General features: G+C 42.3%; 1 protein-coding gene across 4 annotated transcripts in view; it reads left to right on the top strand.

The window, feature by feature from the left end:
* The window catches only part of SIL1 (SIL1 nucleotide exchange factor), a 170,896-nt gene that overhangs the window by 25,062 nt on the left and 121,637 nt on the right, over positions 1-24,197 (top strand). For 2 of the 4 annotated variants that reach the window (XM_084885096.1, XM_084885095.1), the window contains exons 2-3: positions 14,820-14,912; positions 21,299-21,434. In XM_084885096.1, the coding sequence (XP_084741222.1) occupies positions 14,838-14,912; positions 21,299-21,434 (211 nt within the window). In that variant the 5' untranslated portion in view covers positions 14,820-14,837. Of the gene's footprint in view, positions 1-14,799; positions 14,913-21,298; positions 21,435-24,197 lie in introns of all 4 variants that reach the window. The other 2 variants (XM_084885093.1, XM_084885094.1) reach the window with 1 other exon arrangement.

Here is a 24,197-nt window from a genome sequence, read left to right on the forward strand (position 1 = left end):
CCAAGCTTGCCTCACCTGGGATTTCATTCTCATAATCATATGTCTGGATCTGGGCTCCCAAGGCATTGGACTCTCCAGAGGACTCATGCAAGGCACCATACCCTTCCTGCAGCCCACATTGCAGTTGCTACTATGATGGAATGGGCTTCTTGAGTGCAGAAAGTGGCTTTTTTTGGAGAGTATTTCAGAGGGGCTTATAAGGCTGGATTTTGGGTATTCCAAAAATCCTGAGCTGAACAAATAAGAGATTCATTAAAGTTGTGTCCCTTCTGTATCCCCATTGTTCTACTCAGCCTGGGTATTGCTTCAATGAAAACCTGCTTGGGTTGCCTTCACCTGAGAGGTGGGGGGTGGCTCACAGCAATTTGGGCAGGTGAGTAGGAAAGGAGATAGTATATAAAATAGTTGGTGATGGATGGGCAGAGGGTGGAAAGGAAGTGGGGAGAAAGGAAGGAGGTATTGAGGAGAGTTCCTGGATTTCTGGCTTGTGCAGTAGAGCTAGGCAATGCTAGAGAATCAGGAGTGTGGGAAGAAGAACTTGAACTTAACTTTGAACTTATTGAGTGTGACACATACCAGAGGATACTAGAACAGGTGTATCCTTTAGGGAGAGGTGGCACAAAAGACTGTGTCTAGAATCTTAGGCTGTTTTCCTGTTCAACTTAACCTCTGGGGTTTTAGGCCAATGTGAGGGGGTAATACCATCTTACTCCAGATTCTAGGGGTTCTTTTTATTAATAGATGCTGGGAATTTGCAAGAGCCAACACTGAACTGTAAGGCTCATAAGCAGGGTTCACAAACAATGGTGACCCTCTGCACTCAGCTTGGGTGGGGTTGTATATTGGGTGGGATGGGGGTTTCAGGGAATCACCAGGGTGGAGCAAATAGCAATTGCTGCCCATAAGCCCTGCCCTGAAGAGGTCCCCGGGTCTCTGTGTCCCGTGGCACCATGCAGGAACAGTGATTGCTATAAGCACCTCTGAGAGAAAAGCTCCGGCCCGATGCTAGACAGTCCAGTTTCTCCCGGTATGAGTCTGGGTCCCCAGAGTCTCTCCTGGAACTGGAGTTCAGAGCACTTGGGAGCTTGTACTTCCCTCCTGATTGAAAAAGACAACAGCATATCTAGTTGTCACCCCGTTTCTGCATGAGCCTCTGTACCTCCGCACTTCTACACCTCTACACCTCCTCCCAGTGTCAGTGCGCTTTTCTCTTTCCTTCTAATTGTATAAATTCCACTCAACCAGCCTTCCCGTGGTTCTGGATGATATTCGTTTTGTCTTTTAGTTGTAGTTTTGATGTGGTTGTGCGAGGCAGCATGTTCAGTTGTTTACCTATGCTGCCATCTTGGTTCCTTCTCCTCACTGCTACCCTTCTTAATAGGCACTGTTATGGCTAGTAGACCCTGGGGTATGTGGCATGAGGGTATCTATTCGGAGCTCTGGCCTTGTAGCTGGGCTAGGCCATACCATTTTTTCCATACCATTTTTGTCTCTATATCTCCATGTTGGCCACTTGTCTGGGGAGCCAGTCATACAGTTGATGCAGACTGAAAGCTGTGCTGGTAAAAGGGGCAAATTAATAAGTTGGTCTTTAAGCCTGTAGTTTTTTCTTTATGCTCACTCTTTCTTAGGTTACTGGGTGGATGCTCTGTTTTTTTTGGTTGCTGAACAAGAAAGAATAAGGCCTTGAGCCATCCCAGGGGCCAAATCAAGTCAGCAGACAAGGGAGCTGGTTCTATATCGAGAATAATATTTAAGTGTTTTCTTATACCTAGCATTTCAGGAAGAAAAACATTGGGTTCAGCTTTCCATAACTCTAACTTCTTACTTGATCATAGAGGTGACCACACACTTTTTTTCAAAGGAATAATTCATATATGTGTGCTTCTGTTCACAGATATTTTATGTACCTGTTTTCGTATATTATCAGTCTATATTTTCACCTATTTTAACAACAACATTTTCCATTGTGCTGTTTCAGATAACCTTTTTTTAGATTGTTGATTTTATTCAATCAACAAATGTTTATTGCCCAGGCATAGTGCTGAGTTAGGTGGACAATTGTCCCTGCGCTTGTGGAGCTCCTTGTCAGGAGGACTCTAATTATTACAGGCGTGAGAAATGGAACTTCACTGACCACTTACCACAGCCTTAGGATGAAGAGGTTGTGTAGTTCTAGCCCTGGCTCCTATCGCTGCCTTTTTAAAAGCAAGGGAGGCCTTGGCACGACAGTGGCAGTTCTGCTTATAACTGGGCTTTCAGAGAAGCCCAGGATGAGGAGCCCTGGGACCATGCAGAATCAGCTCTGAAATGGGACTGCTGCCTCAGGGAAGACTGCCGTTTCCTAGGCAATAATACTCTGCTTAATATTTTCAGTGCGTGGTCATGGCAGAACTAAATGTGGTTTCTGATCCCAAATTGGTAATAAATGTAGACATATTTAGAGTCAGAAACAATGCATTTTAAATTCTCTGCTGCTTAATTGTCCTGCCAAGTGCTGAGTTTAGGTTTCTTTGTTTCTTAGCTACCTACTCAAGACTCCCACCATCTCTCAGAGAAGACTCCTGGATTTTCTCTGGGTGTTAGGTGGGCTTGTGAGAGCCATAAGTTATGGCTCCCTGAGCTGTGTTGAGAGGTATCTGATTTTTATGTATCTGCCCACATATGTAAATATGTACATTAAAAAAAATCATCTACCTTTTAAGTTTTTAAGGAACTGGGATTATAGTCTTGGACACTCAGGCATGTTAAAAATAAAATACAATGTTTCAGTTACTGACTTATCTGGAAGACATAGCCAATGCCAATGTGGTAGTAGTGAGTTCTGTGCTTGGTAATCCATCTTCATGCTGCTGCTGTTTCTGTAAGTAAATACTATTTTCTTGAGGTTCCTCAATTAGTTTAAGGAGCACCCTAATTGTTGCTCATCTCATCATTTCAAAGTCATAATTTGTGTCTCAACTTGTAGGACAGTATCCCCTTTTCATGGCGTAGTCCTTAAGAGGTCGTTTGTTTTTAATATACTGTCTGAGACTCAAATGTGAAAAGGCATGCTATCCACTGGTTGCAAACAGGACATCATCTGAGGGCAGTGATGGTATCTTTTCTATGTTCTATTTCATAGTAGGTTGCCCAGTGTGGTTAGGTGACTGAGACTGATGCTAAAATATTTTTGTGAGGTACCTGTTTCTAGGGTGTGATTGCTGAATACTTATAATCCAAAATGCCAGGCTGGCTAGCAGAATAAGGATTGGTGTGCATACTAATTTGCAGATAGTCCATTTGATGCTATGGACTGGAAGTCATAACTTCCTATCATAGTCCTTCTAAGAGGCCCTGACCTTCTCTATACACATGGAGACATCAGGGGTAAGGCTAATGAACTCTGGTGGGTTGTGTGGATAAATATGTGCAAGTCCTGGTATTTGGAAGCTGGCTATAAAGAAAGCCCATTGTGTCAACTGTCAGGTGATCTAGCTACTGTTTTAAAAGGAGAGGAAAGAAGAAGGCCCTGGATGACAGCTGACCCTGTCTAGTGTAGTCTAAGCAGTCTAGTCTGACCCAGCTGTTCTCGCCATCCCTACTCCACCATAGAAGTAGAAGAGCAGCAGCAGACTTTGGAGACAGGCCTGAGTCACTAGGAAGCTTGGCTCTAAAGTGGCTGTTCTCAGTCTGAAGTGGCTCTTCTTCAGTGGGCACTGATGCAGAGTCAGCCAGTATCAGAGGTTTCAATGGAAATGACTCTGTGCCCATCTAGAGCAGCGTTTTTCAACCGCTGTTCCGCGGCACACTAGTGTGCCACGAGATGTTGCCTGGTGTGCCATAGGTGCAGACAAGACAAGAATTTTATAATTTTTCACTATTTTGTTTACTTAATATTTCATAATAAAGTAATTATAAAATACTTTCTTTGTGTTTATTTGACTCCTATTCAAGAGAATTACTTTATATATAGTCAATATAGGCACAAAGTTAAATTTTTTAACATTTTCTAATGGTGGTGTGCCTCGTGATTTTTTTCATGAAACAAGTGTGCCTTTGTCCAAAAAAGGTTGAAAAACACTGATCTAGAGTATAGTTCAGGTTTGCAGGCAGACCTGTGGCTCAGGAAAACTGGGTTCTGAGGCTTGATTATTAGAGCAGAAGACAACCTTTGATGAGGGTGAAACTTTTACTGCATTTGTTTATCCTGACCTTTGCTTAGAATATGCTCTAACAATAATTAATACAAGCTTCTTGAGTCCTCACTTTGTGTCAGGCACTGTGCTGTATGCTTCAAATCATCTCTGACAACCATCTTACAAAATAATTACTGTCAAGTGCCTTTTCAGATGAAGGAATTGAATCTTGGAGAGGTTAAGCTCCTAGTGCAAAATCCCATAACTACTTGGGGAGATCTGGGTTGAAATCCAGAGCCCACATTCTTTTCATTACACTGGAGTAGAGGTGGTGTAGAGAGGAGCTTCTGGTAGCATTTGTTGTTATCACCAGACACAGTCCTATCACTTTCAGGACCTCAGTCATGGCCAGGAAACAAGTATAAGGAATAAGTCTCCTTGTCCACAATCTACTAGGAATTTGCATTCTAGGGCCTACTGGAAAGTATATTTACTAGGGCATTTCTGTAATTTACCTGGGGTATTTCTGTAATTTATCTGGTTTCTTGCTGGTGTGCTTAGGTAAGCCCCATTCACCTTTTGGGCTCCATTTTCTTTATCTGCCATGTAGAAATAATCTTGTCCTGTATGTTTCCTGGATGGGGAATAATGGCATGTCAGGATTATAGACTAGTTGGAAATGAGTTTGGATATTGTCTTGGCCAACTTATTTATTTATTTATTTATTTATTTATTTATTTATTTATTTACCTCAGGCATGAAACAGCTCTGGTCACTGACACAGACATTAAGCTAGGATGAACTAAGGACTGTACATCTGCTTTGCCCTCGATTGATATAACAGCAACACCACCAATCAGGTGTCTCATTGCCCATTGCCAGGGGGTTCTTGGCCAACTTTTACCTCATATAGTTATCTTTTCCTCCCTGCTGAGTTCTTGGCAAACAATTGGGTATATGTGAGGGGAGTGCATGGTATTGGGCTCTATGAGGGGAAACAAGGATGCTTTTGCTTTCTGTACAGCTGGGAAGACTGAATGTTGGAAGGTGAAGAGGTGAAGCCATATAGGGTGCCAGTGACCTTGATGCAATTTGAGTTACGGGCATTCTTCCTCTTGAATGTTTGTGCCTCTGCTGTGGGCAGGGCTGTGCCAAGGGTATTGAGTAATCAAATTATATGTGTATGCATATGCACATGTGTGAGTGTGTGTAATGTAAAGAAATGTGGAGAGAGATGGGTCTCTCTACAAGACGGCCCTGTTAGGCTCATTTAAAAATTTCTCTCCTGATACAAAATGTATACCTTTTTATTCACACCGTTGCAGAAGAAGTAGAATGGGTCCAATTTCTGTGGCTGATTTCATAGACCATGGAAAGGCAGCATAGTCTGTGGGAAGAGCATGAGTTTTGGGGCCAAACTGGTTTTGAATCCTGATCCTTCTATTCTCTAGTTTTATAAACTCAGTCAAGTTACTTAACCCCTCTAAATTTCAGTTCCTTCATGGACAACATGAGCAGCATATTAGATCCCCATCAGAGGATGGTTGGGAGGAGCAAATGCATTTAGAACTTTGCATAGAAAGTGCTCTGTAAATGTTGACTATATTATTATATGACATAATTTATTTTCCTCTGAGCTGCCCAGATACTACATTTGAATAGTATGGGATTGGGTGTCACGGGTATTTCTCTCCATCCCTCACTGCAGGAGTTACAATTATGGTTAGTACAGCTCTACGAAGTATAAGGACTAAAGCTTTTGAGCAGTCAGAGACATGGCTGAAAGCTCAGAGAAGGTGGAGTTTTGTCTGATGGGAGTTTGTTCTTATAGAGTTTGCTTCCCTGTCCCCTTCCTCTCCTGGTGTGAATGTGCCCACCACTGTTCAAGGATTCGTGTGTTGAGGGTTAGTTCTACACCACCATAGGAACTTATTATATGGCATCAGAGGACACCTCTGTAGGACCACTGGAGTAACTTTTTTCTCTGTTATTTTTAAGACTAGTGAAAACGTTGGAAAAAATAGATTTAGAGAAGTAGCTCCAAATTTCCAAACTTTAGTGGACTCACTCGACATTTCAAAGTGTTCTACTCATGTGTCTCTGTTTCTTCACATGTGTATACTTTTTGGGAAGGCAGCTCTGCTCACTGCTATACCACCAATGCCAACTTGTACCCTCTTTTGAAGGTCCCCTGGCAGCATCGTTGCCAAATCCAGGGTATTTTCTCATCTTCATTCTAACTGATCTCTTGACATTGTTGCCCATAACTTGATTTTCTCCTCTCTCGACCTGTTTAATTCTTCACTATTCTTTAAAAAATATATATTTTATTGATATTTTACAGAGATGAAGAGAGAGGGATAGAGAGTTAGAAACGTCGATGAGAGAGAATCATCGATCAGCTGCCTCTTGCACAACCCCTACTGGGGATGTGTTCGCAGCCAAGGTACACGCCCTTGACCGGAATCGAACCTGGGACCTTTCAGTCTGCAGGCCGACGCTCTATCCATGAGCCAAACCCATTTCAGCTCTTCACTATTCTTGTTGTTCCTTGTTGCTCCTTTTTCTTTTCCTAACCTCCATCCCTGACTTGAAGACATTTCTTAGCCCATTATTTCTCTCTAAAGTCTCTCCCCGAGACAGGGATTTTATTCCTGTTGCCTCCGTTGTTACCTCTGTTCTGATGGCACCAAATTCTTGTCCTGCACTAGCTCTCTCTACCTTTTTGTTTTTAATAGGTATGGAGTTTCCAGGGCCTTCCTGGATCCACTGACAAGCTCTATGCCTAAAGGCTTTGAACTCTGGTCATTTTTTATATAGATGGATTTTGAGTGCTTGCTGTGTCTTCTGGATCATTAGCGGTCCAAATGAAGAATGAGTTTTAAGCTTTGTTCCAGCATCCAGATTCTTTGAAAGCTGTAACTGAGAGGACAGGTGTGGAGAGGGCGAGGCTGGGCTCCCTTTTATTCAGTCACTGTCTGTCACTTGATTTCTTTTTAGATGGAGCCACTGTCTTTTGTCTCTGAGATTGCAGTTTTTGCTAATATGCTTAGCTATGTTCTTGAAGATATGTCCTCTTCCCTACTGGGGTAGGGATAAGATTGGTTATATCCCCTACTTTTTGGAGTGTAAAGTACTGAGAAGGGACCAGGAATGCAACATTCCTATTTCATTCTATCCCATGATGCCATCCTTCTAGGGTTCCAGTTGCAGCTGGGCCTGTGGCGACCTTTTTTTGGTTCCATGTGCTCTCTTCCACGTGGAGTCAGCACTTGTTCCTGTGTTGCCACTGGAAAGGCCCCTCTTGGGTTCTCCCTTGCAGCCTGCACAAGTAGATTTTGGTTTTGCAGCTCTCTGATCAGGCAGTGGCTTGGGTTAGTTATGAACTTTCTATCCTCCAACAGCTTCCTCTAATTACTTTTCCTCTTAGGTATCTTGGATTTGTTGAAATCATTCTCCACTGGAGTTACCTTTTGGTCTGAGTCTTGACTTTAATATTTGGGGCAGATACTGTTTCCATTATGTAAGTGGTCAGTGGTTTAAGGATGATTCAAGTCCAGTCTTCTGGCCAGGTAGGGGCTGGACAGGTTAGGAGCCACATTATTTTGCTATTCAAAGGCTCTTTTTACTTAATTGTTGTCTATTTACTGACTTTTTGTTTAGTTTATATCTTGGGGGGAGGATGGGAGAAGCCTGTTTGTCTGACTATTTCAAATTTACTTCTCTTTCAAATTATTTTTTAAAAATCCATTTTTAAAAAAAAATATATTTTATTGATTTTGTACAGAGAGGAAGGGAGAGAGAGAGAGAGTTAGAAACATCGACGAGAGAGTCATCGATCAGCTGCCTCCTGCACACCCCCTACTGGGGATATGCCCGCAACCAAGGCACATGCCCTTGACCGGAATCGAACCCGGGACCTTTCAGTCCCCAAGCCGACGCTCTATCCATTGAGCCAAACCGGTTTCGGCTAAAAATCCATTTCTTTTCCTTAACCATTGCATTGTTCTCTGTTGTCAGGACTGTCCTTTCAGTGTCCCCTTTCCATTGTTTTTTCAGCTTCATATTTGCCTGCTCAAATCAGACAGTGAGTTTCTGTTTGTGTATAGGTGAGTGACTGTGTGTGTGTGTGTGTGTGTGTGTGTGTGAAGAGCTCATCCCCTAACCTGTAAAGCAGGAGATTGTTTTATAGCTGTTCCTATAGCTGGCATTACAACATACAATAATTGTGGCCTGGATCTCTGGACACTGGTATGCTATGAAAAGCACTGAGTAGGCTGGGTCTGCCATGGGGTGCGCGCGCGCGCGCAAACACACACACACACACACACACACACACACACACACACACAGACCCATGGGGCTCAGGAGAAAACTGGCTTGGGTCTCTGTTTTTAGCTGAGGCAGGGATCAGGGTGTCTCTCTCTAATATTTGTTTCCTTTTCCTCCTGGAGTAGATACCCACAGAGGCTTTGGTCCTCAAGTTTGAGGTGTGGAGCCAGCTAGAGGGTGTGTAGATTCTGCAGGAGGCAGGAGTTCTGGAGAGTGGTTCCAGGGTGCCTGGGCTGGGCCTGACTGCCTTTGGTTCCAGAGGAAAGTCATTATCTCTGCTTTAATGAGGTGTGATAACTAGGTGCCAGGTTTTGTACCAAGAACTTTCCATGTATTGTTTTATTTTATCCTCCCCAACATTTTTTTTTTTTAAAATAAGAGCTCTTACATATTAATTTTATATATGAAGAAACTGAAGCCTAGTGAAGTAGTATCCAAGGTCACATAGCTAGGTACTGGCAGAGCCAGGAATTGACCTTAGGTCTGTCTGATTTTAAATCCAGGTACTATACTTTCTACCTAATGGTTTCATCTCTTTGCTTTAATTTTCTCCTTATAAGATGAATGTAGGAATTCTTGCTCTTTTACTTTTCCCAAAAGAATTAGGGAAACAAGTACATGGACATACACTGTAGATTAAGAATATGTACATTTTATAGGATGGAGTTCCAAGTGCTCCTAGGCAGGCTGCTGAGGTTGCTCTGCCTGCAGAGGATACTTGTGACCTTTTCATATTCTCCCTGTGTTCCTGGAGAGCAGCTACTGTCCATGGGCCTGCCAGCAGTCCCAGTCTTTCTCCCTTTGTTGGCTTCCTACATCCTTTCCTGCCTTGAGAGAAGACAAAAGTTAAGGGAAGATGTCTTATTTACATAGGGCCCAGTCCCCTCCCTCAATCCTGTCTGAATTGAGTGGAGAACATGAGGTGCCAAGGGAGGTAAGGGGTAGCCAGTCCATGTCCCTATGATCTGTTCTGGGTGCAGTAAACTGGCAATTCAGATGGCTGAGAATATCCAGCCTCAATTTAAGTAGAGGTACAGCCTACAAATGGCCAGTTTTGAGAGGAAAATGGCCACCTCAAGTACCCTATTATCTCTTTTGTCCCAAAGCCCAAGAATATTTAAGGAAAGAATTGCCAATGGAACACTGAAATATGTTCCCTTTTCTTGTATTGAATGACATTGTTTTAAGTCAGAAGAAAGACATAAATGTAAAGGTATAGGTCTGTCCTCAATTGAGAGCCAAGGATGACGGATGGGAGGGTTTGTTCTGATGGTGTGCAAGGGCAGATGGTTAAATGAACCTAGGGTTAATGGGTGATAAGGGTTTGGGGGGAGGGGCACTAATCTCAGACTGTGTGCCAAATTATGCCTCATTGGGATGACATGACTTTGGTTTTATTTTTGTCAAGATCTTAGGTTTTCTTTTGTTGCTGTTGCTATCTAGGTCTCTGCTTGAGGTGGTGGACCATTCTGGCAGAACATACCTGTATGCCACTTCCATTTTTCCTCTTTTCCCCTACCCCCAGCATAAAGCCCAGGAAAAAGAATATTTGCTCTCCACCTGCTATATCCTGAATAAGGAGGAGACCAGGTGACATGGATGCAGGGCAGGCCTTAGGATAGAGGACACTATTACCCATACCTACTTGTCTTCTGGTGCCCCCTGCAAAGCTTGGGAAATTGTGTCACACTTTTCTCTCAGCCTCACTTCTGCCATGCACCTCCCCACCCTCCATATTCTTCTCTCCCTGTTTCATGGAAAAAATTATATGGAGGCAGTGCATTCATTGGTCAGGTGGATATGAAGGACCCATTTGCAGTTGATCTCTCATTCTTAGTATTGGCAGAAAATGCTTCTGAGGGTATAAATATGTGTGTGTGTGGGGAGGGGGGAGGGGGCTGGGAGCCCTGTAGAAGTTGCCATTTCTCTCTTTCCCCACTCCCCTTCCCACTCTAGGAGTGGGAAAACTGTTTATGAATCGGTTGCTCCCGGTCTCTTCCTCTGTCCCTTCTGGGCCTCCTGCTCCTGTTCATTTTTCTTCTTTGCCCTTGACTTCTTTATTCTCATTTATCTTTTCCTCATCTTTCCCCTCAGAACCAGTTTCAGTGTTTATTACTATCAGGAGGGAGCATCTAACTATGTGTGTACGTATATATTATACATACGTACATATACATGAACAGCCTCATGTAGGGGACAGGAAATCTGTGACTTGGGGATATTCTTTGTTCTCTCTTATTGTATATTGTCCTCATAATGTTGTGAGTCTCCACTTTCATTTTTTATTCCCTTTTCCCCACAGCCAAGGCCACCGGGGTAAGAAAGGTATCTTGGAACCCATCTCCCTTTCCAGCCTTCTCACTCCTGATGTGGAAGCCTCGTCCCCTTGTTCATCCTCATCCAGCCTGGCCCCCCACCCTCCTCACACCGAGGCATGGCCAGGCACCTGTCCAGAACCTAGTGCCATGCTGTGAACTCATTCCCTGTCTTTCAGTGTGATTGGTGCCCCAGGGAGCCAGGTTGCTGAGGGGAGCTCATGTGGCACTCAGCCGATCCATTTTGTCGACAAAAAAAGAGGGGAGAAGCTGGCAGAAAGCAAATGCTTTTGCTGCTGGGTGAGTGTAGCAGCTATTTATAGCACCCAAGCCTTTGCTTTTCCATTTGGCTGTGCATTTTTTAGCATAGTGCTGGTCCAGGAGGGCTGTTTTCTTTCATAGCTGCAGATGTCCTTAGCAAAAGTTTCCGTCTGCCCCTGAAAAGGGGTGAAAGGGTGGGCTGGGCAAGTGGGTAATAACTTCTAGAGTGGATGCAGGCAGGGCTTTTGTCCAATTATGTCACAGGACCAATTTATTGAGGTGGAACATGGAAAAGTGTGGTAGGAACAGGAAAGAGAAAGGGTAAACATCATACTCTTAAGAAATGTTTTCCCATAATTAAGCCTCTGTTGAGTAAATTGCCTAATGAGGTGTTATTGGGTCTGAGTGATCAATACAAAAACCTTTTATTTTATTTTATTTATTTTTAAAAGATTTGTTGTTTTTTACTTAAGGATAGGATATTTTAAAAATATATATTTTTATTGATTTCAGGGAGGAAGGAAGAGGGATAGAGAAATGTCAGTGATGAGAGAGAATCATTGATCAGCTACCTCCTGCACACCCCCTGCTGGGGATCAAGCCCACAACCCAGGCATATGCCCTTGTCTGGGATCAAACCGGTGACCCTGCAGTCCACAGGCTAACGCTCTGTCCACGGAGCCAAGCTGGACTGGCTAGGGCAACACACCTTTTAGAAGGGACTGGGCTAATACTGACATGCTGAATTTTTCTAAGGCTTTTTTTTTTTTTTTTGTCTTTTATTTTGTTTTTCGTTCTGCCTTACTTAGATTATTTGTCAGTTTGGATTAGTTCTCTTGACTTCCACTCTATTAATAGTTTACTGACCAAATTTTTCCACCATTTCAAACAGAAACTCTGTACCCTATAACTCCTTTGGTAACCTGTTCTATTTCTCTGAATTTGCCTATTCTAGATATTTCATTTAAGTAGAATCATATAGCATCTGTCATTTTATGTCTAGGTTATTTCACTTGGCATATTGTTTTCAAGGTTCATTCATGTTGAAATATGGGTTAGAATTTCATTCTGTTTATGGCTGAATAATATTCCATTGTATGTATATACCGCATTAAAAAAATATACATTCAGCCCTGACTGGTGTTTTTAAGTAGTTAGAGCATTGTTTCCTGTGCCAGAGGATTGTGGGTTTGATTGCCAGTCAAGAGCACATGCCTAAGGTTGCAGGTTCAATCTCCGGCCCTGATAGGTGTGCATGTGGGAGGTAGTCAACCCGATATTTCTCTCTCTCTTTCTCTCCCATCTCTTTCCTTCTCCCTCACTTCCTCCTTTCCACTCTCTCTAAAATCAGTGGAAAAACGTCCTTGGGAGAGGAATAACAACAACACAAAAATACATTTATCTGTTGATGAATACTTGGGTTATTTCCACTTTTTAAAAATTTGTTTATTTTGTGGACTGGAGCTGTGTGAGGAGAGTTCAGGATTCAGGGAACTCTGGGGTTGAAACTCAGAGGACAGCCACCCTGGTTTCCTATGCTGAGTCATTCCTTCACTCTGCGGAAGATAACTCTTACATATTTCCACCTTTTAGCTATTGTGAGTCATGCTGTTAACATTCACATGGAAGTATCTGTTTGAATCACTGTTTTCATATCTTTTGGGTAGAATATGGGTGGAATTGCTGGATCATATGCTTAAGATTTTTGGGAAACTGCCAAATTGTGTCCCATAGCAGCTGTACCATTTTGTATTCCCACCAGCAATGTATGAGAGTTTCACTTTCTCTACATCCTAGTTAACATAGATTGCTTTCTTTTTTTTATTATTGTTGTTTAATTGTAGTGGATTTAAAGTGCTATCCAATTGTGGCTTTGGTTTGTATTTCCTCAGTGATTAATGATGTTGATAATCTTTTCATATCCCTGTTGGCATTTGTGTATCTTTTTTGGAGAAGATCCTTTGCCCATTTTAATTTGAGTTGCTTGTCTTTTCTTTCTTTCTTTCTTTCTTTCTTTCTTTCTTTCTTTCTTTGAGCTGTTCATATATTCTGGGTATTAAACTTTGATTAGATATGTGATTTGCAAATATTTTCTCCCATTTTGTGGGTTGTATTTTCATTCTCTTGATATTGTCCTTTGACATACAAAAGTATTTTAATTTTAATGGAGTTTAATTTATTTTTTTTCTTTCATCACCTATGCTTTTGGTATAATATTTAAGAAACTATTGCCAAATCTAAGGTTATTAAGATTTTCTCTATGTTTTCTTTTTAAATTTAGGTCTTTGACCATTTTGAGTTACTTTTTAAAGATTTTTAAAATTGATTTTTAGAGAAAGAGAGAGAGACATACATTGATGTGAGAGCAGAACATTGATTAGCTGTCTCCTGTACATCTCCAACTAGGGATTGAGCCTGGTATCGAGCCTGCAACCCAGGCATGTGCCTGACCAGGAATTGAACCAGTCCCTTTTGGTACATGGGATGATTCCCAACCAACTGGGCCACAGGGCCATTAACACATTTTGAGTTACTTTTTTGTATGTGGTATAAAGGAATGGTCCATTTCTTTTTATTTATTTATTTATTTATTTTTTTAAAATTGACTTTTAGAGAGGGAAGAAGGGAGAGGGAGGGAGGTAGAGAAACAAGTATGTGAGAGCCATATCAATTGGCTACCTCCTGTATGCTCCATACCAGGGATCAAGCCTATAACCTGGCATGTGCCCTGATTGAGAATCAAACCAGCAACCTTTCAGTGCATGGAACAATGCCCATCCACCTGAGCCACACAGACCAGGCTGTCCACGTCATTCTTTTGCATGTGGATATCCAATTGTCCCAGGATAGTTTGTTGAAGAGTCTGTTCTTTCTGTATTGAATGTTCTTGGCAACCTTGGTGAAAATAATTGACCATATATGTGTTTTTTTTGGCTCTGAATTGTATTCCATTGGTTCATATATCTGTCCTCATGTAGTACCATACTGTTTTCATTACTATAGCTTTGTAGTAAGTTTTGAAATCAGGAGGTGTGAGTCCTTCAACTTTGTTTTTTTTCAAGATTTTGTTGGTTGTTGTGAAATTCCACATATATTTTATAATATTTTTCTTTACTCTGTAAAAAAAAAAAAATCATTGGAATTTTGCATTGAATCTGCATATTGCTTTAGTAGTATTGTAACCTTAACTCTCCAATCCATGAACATGGAATATCTTTTCATTTTTGTGTCATTTTAATTTTAACAGCTACAAGGGCCTATACTTTTGTTTGGCTGTTTGAAAAGTGATGTGAAAGGCTTTGTAGCTTGAGAATATTGAACTATGTTGGTTTAGGGATGCTGATGACATCTGTCTTCAGGTATAACTGCAGGTATGATTTATAGTCAATTGTTGTAAAGGCTTATGCAGATTTGGGCCCATGTCTGTCCACATACCAATCAAGGGTTAGTTTCCTTTTTTCCTTACCATAGCCAGCACCACCCAGTTCAACCTGATAAGAAGTTGATAATTATAGCTCATGTAAGAGTTCTGGTGGCTCAATTCCAACAAAGACATGTATCCCCTTGGGTGTCTGGACTCCTTATTGGAGATGGAGGCTTCATTCACATGATCTATTCCTGTGGGAGAAGACCTATAAAACCTATATGTGGGAAATGTCTCACATTCATTGAACAAGTGACATCATGGGAATCACAGTGCTGGGGGATCAGGCATCAGGGAAGTGGAACCAGTTTCCTATTGACCTTCTGTTTTCTGTGTTTATATTCATCAGGTCTCCTTATGCTTCTTCAGGGCCTGCCCCTATTTAGGATGGCTCCTCGGGGCATGCTGCTTGGACTACTGATAACCACCTGCTTCACCTTCTGTTTCAGTCATCAGAACCAAGTAAGTACCTTATCATAAGAGGGATCCCTTTTGGGTCCAAAAGAGCCTCTATGCCACCAGAGCTGCTGTGGAAGTGGGTTGAACTTTTATGTTTCTTATATGAATGTGGCCAGTGATGAGTCATGGAATCTGTGTATATCTTTCCCTCTACCTCTGTTTAAAGTTCATGATGTAGTTTCCCTTTGGGAAATGTATGGTGGTGATGATGATAATGACCTATAATAATAAAAGCATAATATGCTAATTAGACCAGATGTCATTCTGGAAGACCTTTTGGATGAAGCTGTGGCGGTGGGAGCCAAGGCAGAGGTGGCCGAGGCAGAGGTGGCTGCAGTGGTGATGGGGGCTGAGGCAGCTACTTTGGCGGTGGAGGCCAAGCCCCTTGCACGAGTTTCATGCAGTGGGCCTCTAGTTTTAATAATAAGAAGCTTATCATGTACTAGGCATTGTCATTCATTAAGTGCTTTATGTCTATTCTTATTTACCCTTCCACCCCCCAATAATACTATGAAATAGACAACTACAATTATTATCCTCATTTTGAGAAGGAGGAGATTAAGATTCAGAGATTTCATTTTTTTATTTATTTAAAAAATATATATATTTTTTATTGATTTTACACAGAGAGGAATTGAGAGGGACAGAGAGTTAGAAACGTCAGTGAGAGAGAAACATCGACCAGCTGCCTCCTGCACACCCCCAACTGGGGATGCGCCCACAACCAAGGCACACGCCCTTGACTAGAATCAAACCCGGGACCTTTCAGTCCGCAGGCCGACGCTCTATCCACTGAGCCAAACTGGTCCCCAAGATTCAGAGATTTTAAATAATTTGGTCAAAATCTACAACCAGTTTGTAGCAGAGTTGGGAAGGTCAAGATTATCTCCAAAGCTGGCTGATTGTATGGTGAGCACCATGTAAGAATGGTTCTTCCTCTACTTCTCTCTTTTTGTGCTTTCTCAAGTCTGTCTGTAACTCTGTATCCTCTTTCCCAGCATCTCTTTATTAATATAGACCCCATTGCTCAGGGTTCCTGTTATTGCCACAGGCAGGAGCAAAATGCCCAAGAAAGTCCTGAGCTTGAGCAGGCTTCTGGCTCTATTTCCCTTGGCCTGCCCCAATAACAGCATGCCCATGACTATTTTCCAGTGCCCTCTCTTTTCTCTCCCTTGGGAAGTCTTGATTGTCAGTTTTGACAGCTTCACCCACTGCTGGCCACCTTTCCTAACCCCAGAGGCTCCCACTAAATGGTGGATAAAGTGCAGGAAGCTTTGGAGCAGGAGGGCTTGAAGTGCAAATGACAAATGAGATGAATTTAATAATAATCCAGCTCTGCTGAAGTTCACCTCTGACTTGTGGCAAGCTTCCACATTCTCTCTGAAGTAATTTGTTTTCTCTCTCCCCACTTAGAGGAGCAGGAGACAACATACAGTTAGGAGTCTTGAATCCTTTTGAACTTTTAATGTCCTCTGACTAATCTTATTGATTCTGGGGTTTTGGTCTCCAAGAAAAATGAGAATGAGATCCCATTGGCCCCTGATGATGGGACTGGCCACAGCCTGAGGGTTGGAGACCTGACCCAGAAAGTACCCAAGTGTCTCAGGAGATCAGGGCTATTCCCCCTACCCCAAACCTGCATCTCACAAGGATCCAGGTGCTCCCATTGTGATGTACAATTAACAAAAGCATGCTAATGAATTTACTTAAGGACTGTGTGTCAGTAAGTCTCTTTTGGATAAGAGTCCAACCAAATAGATAAGCTTTCAGAGCCATAATTATTCTGGCCCATATATATTAGTTCTATTGAGTCTAGTTTCAGAAAAACGTTAATACTGGCTTTCATCACCAGAAGCTTGTATCCTTATGTCTCTTCCTAAGCTATATCAATTTGTCATCATCTTTCATCATGTACTAAGCACAAGTAGGAGTTGAAGCATCTTTTCTCTCATACCATAAAAATTGCTGCCCTGATGGGGCATTTAAAATCCAAATTATATAGCTAGCCATCTTCACAACAGTGAAAATGGTTAGTGGGGGAAGTGGGAATGGTCATGATCCACTCTTTCAGAGTTCAGACAAGTGCTCCTGGAGACCTGGAATTGTCCTTCCTGAGGGCATTTGTGAAGGTTAATGGCCACCCAGGAAAAGTTGGCTGTGTGTATCAGGGCATGATCTGGAGTCAGCCTCCCTTCCTGGCTCTTGCTGTGGCACTGAGGTGCCACATCTTAAGTCTGTGTGGATGCTGAAATGACTTGATTGCATGTATCTGAATAAGAGGCACCTTCAAAAAGGTGGTGAGTAATGAGGGAGGTAGAGGAACCCAGGGGAAGGATCACAGACCTTGGTAACATCCTTTTGGCACTGACCGTTTCTGAGCTTTATTTCCTTATCTAATAAAACAGGGTTGGTATGTTCCTCTTAAGATTTTAGTGTAGATCAAATGTGATTATATACAAAGTACCTAACATTTGGATTTGCACAGTCAGGTCAATGGATGGTCAGTAAATGTCAACTATTATTTTTAGTAAGGGGGTTTAATTTAGTGCTCTGCCAGACACACTCCTGTCCCAAAATCTTGCCTTGGCAGTCTGTTTCTAACACAGCATCTATCAACCTACCATTAGAAATTCGTTCATTCTCTTGGATCTTGAAGTCTTTGATATTTAAGAATCTCTTATTCAGATACAAGCGCAAGGAAGTGTGACATAGTAAGCTGTTGTCAGCTAACACCTTAGCTGGGATTTCTTGCAGTCAGTTGAGAAGAAATTGGTATTTGGAGTGATGGTGGCAGGAAGAAGAGAGGGCTGAGGATTCGGCATGGAAGGGAGCCCTAAGAAGCCAGCTGAGAGGGCACCAGCACATGCGATTTACTTTAGAGCTGACCAAGGGCTGTCTGGCTGTTCTCACCTCTTGGTCTTTCTCTTCTGTTCAAGACACTGCCCAGGCAAAGAGAAGCTAATCTTGCTTGTTCTTTCTTTGCAAGTGTGGTTTCTCACTTGGTCCATGAAAACCCTCCCTTGGCAAGGAAGCTGTGCTGAGAGACATTTTAAGTTAATCTTAATGCCCTCACTTCATTTCCTCAGTATCCAGGGCACAACCATTGGGACACATGACATAGAATTGAGTCAGAAATTATGCCTGGGCTTTGGAGCCCGGCAGTCCTGACCTTAAACCTCTGCTCTGTTTTACCCAGCCATGTGATTTTGCACAGGCCCCATGTCCATACTCATCTGTAAAATGGGTATAAATGTATGTGCATCACAGATGAAAGTTGGATGAGTTGTGAGGCACAGAGGCACTTCAGTTCAATGCTGGGCATATGGTAAGGGCTTAATAAATGGTAGCTGCTATTATCATTACAAGCTCATCCCTATGATTTTGCTTTTCCTCAAAACTTTTTATGCAATTTCTTTCTTGAACTGACTAACTTATTGTATATTCATATGACTGAACCCCTGACAGTGCTTGCCAGATGTGATTTGGGCAAACAGCCCAAAGTTACTCTGAGCCAGATTTGGTGATCAGACAGGGGAGCATCAGTTTTGTATTACCCTCACTAAAACCAGAAATGCTGTAAAATAATGATAGACTCTGTGTGTGTGTGTGTGTGTGTGTGTGTGTGTGTGTGTACGTGTGTACGTGTAGCTATGGCTTAACATCTGGTTCAGAAGTGATAGCAAGAGGAAATAGAAAAAACATTTTGAGCAGTGACAGGATTGTTGCACTAGTATTTGGCCACAGACTTGTAGCATGTGGCTCAGTGTTTCATGATTCTCCTAACCTTCCTTCTCGAACCTACTCTGATAATCTTATTTTAAAAATCTAGAAAAAAAGGCTCTGGATACTTAATGGACAAGGTGGTCTTTTTTTTTTTTTTTTTTTTTTTTTTTTTTTTTTTAATGTGTGGCTAGTACCTGGCTTCCAGCAGACTCTGCTAATTTGGGCTTGTCTTAGTCCAAGGCATCCAAAAGACATACCTGCCTGTGAGAGGGGGAGGGAGGCGTTCCTTCATTTGTTCCATGATTACAAACTAGGCATGGAGTGGTGAAAGAGGCTGACAGAGTCTGTCCTCAGAAACTCAGCTGTTGGAAGCTTGATGTCCATGCCCTCAGAATGCAGGGCGCCACATGCTAGTTTTTCTGCTCTTTAATATGACAAGCACATTTCTTTCCTGTTCCTAATTTTCTTTTGAGCTCAGATTTGTGCAAACTTCAGGTTGAAGGGGTAGATGGGGTTTGTGGGGCCAGGCTGCCTAGGTGACCACAACCCAAACCTGACCTGCCTAAATGATGCCATATGGTGTAGTCTCTGTTGGATATCATAGCACAGACTCATCTAACCTGGAAACTGTGACTGCCTTTATAAGTAATAATAACAGCTACTGTGTACGCAGGGCTAATGGTTTACAAGGTAGTACTTCATTTGATGTACGAGCTAGATGTTATTATCTCCACATTGTGGAAACTGATGCTTAGAAAGTTAAGTAACTTTCCTGGTGTCACAAGAAACTGGGATTTGAATTTTAGGTGATCTGATGCAGAGCTTGAGTTCTTAACTATTATGCTATAGTGAGTGCCTCTCATTACTTATGACATATTTTAAAAGCCTCTTCTTGCCCAAGATAGTTTCCTTACCAGTTCTCAACAAGATTTGAAATCCTGCCATCTGAATGTCATGCCTTTATTTCTTGTTAAAAACATGAAATCCTGCCGAAACCGGTTTAGCTCAATGGATAGAGCGTCAGCTTGGGGACTGAAGAGACCCGGGTTCGATTCCGGTCAGGGGCATGTACCTTGGTTGCGGGCATATCCCCAGTAGGGCAACTGATCGATGACTCTCTCATCGATGTTTCTAACTCTCTATCTCTCTCCCTTCCTCTCTGTACAAAATCAATAAAATATATTTAAAAAAAGAAAAAGAAAAAAAAAATGAAATCCTTAGGCTTTACATTATTATCATCAACACCTTAACATCTTAACCTTTCCTCTGACATCTAATTAAAAATGGGAGCTGAGAGGCCCAGGCAGGTGGGGATGCATATCTGGAGCTGGGGCACTGCTTGAAAGAGATGCATTGTTACCTCCCAATTCAGGGTTAGAATTGTTGGAAACAAAAATGAAATGTATGTAAAGTAACTAGCACAGATTTGGGTTCATAAAACCCAAATATACTTATTATTAGTGGAAAATTGGGAGGTGTAGGAAAAGTGATCATGGGGGAGGTGAGAGGGCTGAAATAACATCCCTGTGTGCTAGTGTGGGTTCCTCCTTGTCCTCCCAAATGTAATTTCCCAGAGCTCTGAAACCCTCTGGTTCCAATTTCCTGAGGTCTTACTGCTTTTATGCAAGAACAGGTTTAAAAATGGGACAGGAAGGCTGGGATGGAACAAAATGAAAAATACTTTTATTTATCTTGCATCTTTGTCTCCTCAGCTCAAAGTACTCCATTGACACCATCTCATTAATTCTCCATGCTCTCTGTGGGGTGGAAGGAAATAGGTTTTATGAAGAGGTTTCCAACCTGGGCTTCTTCCTCCTTTAGCCCAATTGGACTACCAGCTTCTCACTTGTACCCCTTACACATTGGTTGGAATGTCCCCAGTGATCATTTATGCCCCTTAAGCATCCTAGGGAATTGCCAGGTCCTTTCTGTGCCATGCGAGGCTGCTTAGGAATCAATTGGGCCTCAGCTTTTGTACATCTGGGGTGGCCATTTGAGGCCTTATCTCCAGTTCATGTGTGTGTTTTTTCCTTTTTATAAACATATATATTTAAATTATAAGAGTAATAGATATTAATTTACATATATATATATATTGATTTCAGAGAAGAAAGGAGAGGGAGAATGAGATAGAAACATCAATGATGAGAGAGAATCATCAATCGGCTGCCTCCTGCACATCCCATACTGGGGATCGAGCATGTGCCCTTGACCGGAATCAAACCCTGGACCCTTCAGTCCACAGGCCGACACTCCATCCATTGAGCCAAACCAGCCAGGGCATAGATATGAATTTCAAACATCAAACAGTGTATAGTAGCATATCAAGTAAAAAGTAAAAGGCTCTTATTGTCTCTTTTTCCCAACCTCTGTTCCCAATAGGTTTTCTTAATCCCTTGGAGATATTATGGAACTTTGTGGACTTTTTCTGTATGCATGTACAAAAATGCTATATACACGCAACACATACTGTGTTCATTTAACTGTATTGTCTCACTTACATTGGTTCTGCGGCTAACCTCATGAAAGGTCCAAACATGGCTGGGGAGGGGAGGAGGAGCATAGAGGGAGAGAATATTACCCCAGGCCATTTTCTTTCTGCTTGCCTAGTGCTTAGCTGTATTTTTTTTATTTTATTGTGCTCTGTGTTTTTTTTTTTTCTGAAGGAGTTTGCGCTGATCAATCCAGAGAAGAGCACCACCAAAGAAACAGAGAGAAAGGAAACCACAGCAGAGAAGGAGCTGGACCCTGAAGTCCTGGAGGTGTTTCACCCGAGCCATGAGTGGCAGGACCTTCCGCCAGGTATCAAGCCCGCCCTGCCCCCATGAAACACTTTAAATTCAAATTGTATATGTTCTTTGTCCCCACAGCGCTTCTTTGAAGGAGCAGCCACTCTTTGGCCTGCTGGAGGGGAATAGTGTGGTCCATCCCAGTGGTGGCTGCTGCTGCAGGCCTCAGGGACCTTCATTTTCCAGCAGAACAGAGATTTCAGCCTCTAAGTGCCCTGGAAGGAAGGCAGGTGGTGGGTGGCCAAGCTTTCTGAGCAAGTGATTGAAAACGTTCTTTCCTTGCACTTCTGAAGCACAGGAGAGGCAGTGACATGTGCCTTGCTCTGCAAATGCTATTTTGGGCTCTTCTGCTCGGCTCAGTGCTGCTGAAATATTGTTCACAGGAGAGTCCTGAGCACTGGTGCAGGGCAGGAGTGTTCTTTTGCAAAAGGAACCTGTGCCAAGAACAGGGGCTGATCCTGGCCTGGTTTTTAAATGGGGCATCCTCAGAAAGAACAACTTTCTAACCCTTTTTTGAGCCCAACTCAGGGTTAAAAATAATAATGAAAGCCCTAGATGGTGTGGCTCAGTTGGTTGGATCTTATCCTGTACAATGAAATGTCATAATTTTGATTCCCTATCAGGGCACATACCTAGTTTGTAGGTTTGATCCCAGCCCTGGTCAGGGCTTATGTGGGAGGCAGCCAATCAATGTTTCTGTCTAAAAATCAATGAAAATGTCCTCAGGTGAGGATAAAAAAAAAAAATAATGATGAAAGTAGCCAGCAATTGTGTTTATAATATTTAGGTACTGTGTTATATGCTTCATGTGTATAAACTTGTTCAATCTTCACATAATAGGACCTATTATTATCTTTATTTTCCTATAAAAGCATTGAGGCTCAGAAAGGTTAATAATTTGACCTATGTTATTCAGCTAACTTGTCTTATGCCATTGATCCTATAGCCTAGACCTACCTTCTTCCCACTTGTCCTAGTCCCAACTGTCCTTGTCCCACTATGATGACACTTGGGCCTGTTCTGAGGAGTAGGTGTTTGCATTCTGCACTGTGGCAAGGAAGATGGTAAGCCCTGGCAGCTACCACAGTATAGTTGCATCAGTTCCTTGCCGATATTCATCACAATATCCTCCTTGCCTCCATTGCTGCTGTGCCGGCAAGGACAGCATTTGCTGTGCCAGCCAACTTTCTGGTGATAATATCACTCCTGCTGGGCTTGCATAGGGGTAGGTGTTGCCACAGAAGAGTGATGAAGCACCAAGAAAGCCAAGTAGGAACTAATGGTGTTAGTAGAGGAAATTTCAAGAACAGAGGTACTGGGTTCAGCAGACCTAACCTCTGCTTGCCCTCACCTAGCTTCCTTGAGAACTGAGCCCCTTGGTCCTTGAAGACTAAAACTAGAAGAGTTTTCAGGGCTAGGGAGTAGAAGATGTGGGCTGTATCTACTCGTTTTATGTGGTTAAAAGTGCTTGTACCACTCCAACTAGGCAAGTTTCTGGAGCTGATGGAGATCAATATCATGTGGCTCCCATTCCTGCCCTCTCTAATTTTGTGGCACCCTTCAAGGTCCTGGTCTGCATTGCAGAACAAGCCTGAAAGTTCTAACCCAGAGCCTTTGCCCAGCCTTCTGGCCAGTGATGCTACTGTTAATGGCTAAACAAAGAGCCCCCTCTGTAGCCTTGGGATGGAGAACCAGAGCATGTATGACAAGGGCAGGCTGAGGGCTCTGAGTGCTTCCTGGAGAATTAGAGTGGAGCATTGATTTTTACATCTAACTTGATACCCCATTGACATCTCTCTTTGTTTTCTAATTTCTCAAGAGCCCTTCATAAATTATTCTGCCCCAAATTCCCTAGAAGCTGCTTAAAGGCTGGTGTGTTTTGTTGAACATAGACACTTAGGAATTACAACCCAGAGGACAAAGCAACTCTGGTTTCAGTAGTGTCTGCCCAATCTTAAGAGTGTTATTCTGAGTTTGGTGCTGGAAAGTCTGACAAATGGAGATAGATAAATTCTCTTAGGCTATGATATAGGATTGAGGTGTTCTGTGTGTCTATTGAGAAGGTTTTGCAGTTATGTCTGTTGGTAGGAAATTTACTTCTTAGTGGTCAGTGTGGATAGCTAGCATTTGCCTTCAATCAGAGTATAATTTTTAATTCACAACATTCTGAATGCTGCCTGGGAGCTTCCAACACAGCTACCTAAATGTTAAAGGAATATAGTCAGTCCTGGAAACTTGTTTAATGTGTGAATAATGGGGAGATAGCATAATTTAGTAGTTAAGAGGACTGACTTTAGATTCATCTTATTCTGGCTTCAAATCCTTTTGCCCTTTAGTTTCCTCATTGATGACATCGAGGAAATGTCCTGCCATATCTGCTGCAAAGGTTGTGAGGGTTCTTGACATGAAGACATCACTCAGTCCATAGCAGTTCTTATTTTATTTTTTTGAAGTGCTGATTTTTAAAAAACTTTTCATTGTGCTGTATTTTAAAAAGATCTTTATTGTTCAGATTATTACAGATGTCTCCCCACCTCATAGCTCCTCTTCACCTGGTTCCCATCCCATGCAAGGCCCTCACCACCCCACTGTTCACATCCATAGGTACTGCATATATGCATATAAGATCTTTGTGCAATCTCTTCCCGCACCCCTCCCAGAATTGTCAGTCTGCTCCATTTCCAGGCCCCCGATTCTATTATATTCACCATTTTATTCTGTTCATCAGATTTTTTACTTATTTGATTTTTAGATTCACTTGTTGATAGATATGTAT

This window comes from Pipistrellus hanaki (genome assembly GCF_964339955.1).
Source record: "Pipistrellus hanaki genome assembly, chromosome: 5".
Taxonomy (NCBI): domain Eukaryota; kingdom Metazoa; phylum Chordata; class Mammalia; order Chiroptera; family Vespertilionidae; genus Pipistrellus; species Pipistrellus hanaki.